We start from the raw sequence: 3334 nt of genomic DNA on the forward strand, positions 1-3334 counted from the left end.
ATAATATCCGTTCGTTACCTTTTCACCGGTTATTTTTCTCAGTGTTTATCCGTATTAAAGCTTAAGGAGAATTCAAGCTCGTGTATTCTTCAAATATAACATGCAATAATTCGCGTATTTCTTATCGATGAAAGTAAAAGTGACGAAGAAATGGCAATGAACGGAAAGATTCTTGCAAAACTGATATCAGAAAAAACCGAAATATGGCGACGTGTCATCATTCGCGCGCAGCCGAGCGCATTGACCCGGTCAATCCGACTGCTGCGATGAATGCGCACGTAAGTGCAGCCTTATGCAATACGCTAGAAAGGGTTGGTGGTGTATGCACGATGGTTGGAGAGGTCCGGGATAATGTCGAAGCACGTTGAGTAGGGAAAGGAACGGAAAGATCGAGTGCACGGTGGGAAACGCATGATATAGAAGAGGGGGAGGGCAGCGTTGCATTATGAATACGCCACTATTCACCCCGCTTATTACTTCCTACATACCGGTCCTCTCTCTTGTCCAGGTACGCACGAAACGCGCGTACAAGTCATCACGTACACGCACACGTATATAGTTTCGTTCTCAAAGAATAGCAATTTGCGTGCGGCAACTTTGCGGGCAACCGAAACCAAATGAATAGATGCGGATGTATATGGGAATAAAGAAAAAGAAGAGAAGGAAGAGGACGGCGAGCCAGTTGAAATTTTTCGAATGCTCGATCCAATTCCCTTTTTTTCGAGGTAAAAGGTAATGGTTGTGAACGTGCGATAGCACGTGAATCTTTCATAAGCGAACTAAGTCGGCGCGTATACTCGCAGGATACGGTAGTCTTATTAAACGATGAATAATAAATCGGGTGTCGCAGGTGTTAGCTGAAGGCGGTGTCGTCGAGGATAGTTGATGGCCAAGGAAGAGATATATCGAGTCGCGCTGAATTTGATACTCTGTTTCTGATTGAAACAAAAATATCTTTAAGGGATTATATACAGGAGTGTAAAGAAATAAATTTATACATATATGTAAATTTTACATAATGTTAAAAGGCATTCTATTTTTTTAATTCGCTAGACTCTTATAACTTTGTAGAATAAATTTGTTTTATCACAAGTTTTAATATACAACAAAATAATTCTTTTTTAATTATTAATATATGATTATTTAACGAAAGTATATATTTATTTTCTGATTATAGTTATATTTATTTGACTTCATTTTTTTTGTATAAATATTATATATATTATAAAAATGCAAACTAAATTTTTTAGAAACATGTGCATGTTATTAATATCACGCTTATCGAAAATTTACTTTAACGATCAATCTGAAAACTATCGTCTTCGGTCGACAAATATCTCGAATACGTAGCCTCGAATCGGCGGGTGGCTCGTCGATTTCGAATTTAACACCGCAGCGGGAGGTGGAGCGAGCGAGATGAGAGGAGTCCATGGCGTAGGATTAACAACCGGATAATGAAGTCAGTGTTTCATGCCCTGTGAAATTGCGCTCACTCGGGCCGCCATTCGATTCTCGCTTTGATTGCGCCATGGGCGAAAGCACAATGGCTATAAACCGTCCAGCGTTGAGCACCATCGCTAGTAGCCCTCCCCGCCTTCCCTCCCATCCCTTTATTCAATAGAATTTTCGGGCTCGAGATTTTCCAGATTTTTCAACGTGTTCGTCAATGCTTTGAAAGCATTAGCCATTTCGAAATGTTCGATGTTCACGACTTCGTTTTATGAAATTAAAAGCTGAAACGCGAACGTACAATTGACCGTTGCGATAGAAATCCTATTAATCCCTTCTGGACGTATTTTGTACCGAGTATTTAAATATATTTTTTTCTATATAAGTTAAATTATATTTTTATATATGATAGAAATAAATATATTGCAATAAATAAATATTCTTACTGCTTGAGGGACGCACTTAAAAAGAAAAAAACCATTTAATATGGAACTATTTATTTAATATGGAACATGATATTAGAAAATCTCTTTGAAAAAAAACGATTGAAAATGCGCTGCTCAAAAAGATTATTAAATAAAAAAAAAAACAGTATTACACAATACTTACAAAGTTATATCGTTACATTGTGTTTTAACGATCATGAAATATTGCTGCAAACAAAATGAAATAGCGCGCGTACCACCGAGCTTGATCGAATTTTCTTTTAACTCTTCAGTTTGGCGGACGTTGCATTTTACAGGATTTTTCGCGTCGAATTTTCCTGGATTTTTCGACGGCCGTCCACGCGCCGTTTTCGAGAAATGGCACCCGTTATTTCACCCTCGCGAACTTTCACGGTGTATTACCGGAGTAGACCTCTCTGCGTCTCTCTTTCCCTCTTTTTTAAAATTCGCGATAACGCTATTACCGCGAACATATACCGGCTGTTTTTGCAAGCCGACGCCCGGAAAAGATTTGCTCTCCCGCGTCGGATCGCATGACGCGCCTGCTCGCTGTCGCATTTAAACGCATAAACGAATTAACTCGAATTTCAATAATCCGTTTAGCTCGCGTCCGAAAATTTCGTCCCCTGGGCTGTTTCGGAAAACCGTCCGGCGTAAAGCAATTTTGTGTACCATAAACAAAATTATACGGAACATAGTGCATTTCGGGAGAGGGGGGGGGGAGAGAGAGATTAAAAATATACATATCCTTCTCTTTTTTTATAGACACTTGTACCAAGTTAATTCAAAGAAAAGTTATGTTCGCTACTTTAATGACGATTTTTATCATTGTTGTAGTCTATGAGATATCTGTAAAATACGAAACTCCGCTTAAGCGAGCGGATTTCGACATTCAATCACGATAGGACAGCATACATAGAGATTCGAATAAACGCGATGAGGTATCGAAAGTGTGGCTTCATGGATATTCGTTGGACGAATCGGGCGACTGCAATCACGTGGCTTTTACGCCGTCGTCCCTCGCTGAAAAGCAAATGAGTGGCTGCTGGCCACAGAGACGATGATGATGATGATAACGATGATCATCGTTACGATGTCCCGATATACGATGACCGTCGAGCTGCAGCTCCAATGATTCACGGACGCTCATTAGCTCCCGGCTGTCCTTCCCACTCTCTTCTCCTTTATTCTCTCATTCTCTCACCCTTTATATCGCAGCACTGTCTCTTCTGTCAATATGAGATAACGAACGGTGGGATCGCACGCTGCAATTGCAACCATCACTTTCGCGATTTATTATTTACGAAATTTAATCCTATCGGACGTTCATTAGAAGCAGCTTTAAAACTGATGAAATAAACAGGATGAATGTTTTCGTCTTGTCTGGCGGCGGTATAATCGAATGAAAGTATAAATCAAGCCCCGCGCAATCATCATCG

The 3334-nt window shown here is 40.0% G+C and overlaps 1 protein-coding gene across 1 annotated transcript; it reads left to right on the forward strand.

The window, feature by feature from the left end:
- Window positions 1-203: 203 nt before the first annotated feature.
- Window positions 204-2933, forward strand: LOC112639781. The gene is made up of 3 exons (XM_025414871.1): window positions 204-278; window positions 2192-2301; window positions 2801-2933. Exons 1-3 carry the CDS (start codon window positions 204-206, stop codon window positions 2931-2933), a joined length of 318 nt encoding a protein of 105 aa, XP_025270656.1.
- The last annotated feature ends 401 nt before the right edge of the window (window positions 2934-3334 follow it).

This window comes from Camponotus floridanus, unplaced genomic scaffold, assembly GCF_003227725.1.
Source record: "Camponotus floridanus strain SB8 unplaced genomic scaffold, Cflo_v7.5 scaffold9, whole genome shotgun sequence".
Lineage (NCBI taxonomy): Eukaryota > Metazoa > Arthropoda > Insecta > Hymenoptera > Formicidae > Camponotus > Camponotus floridanus.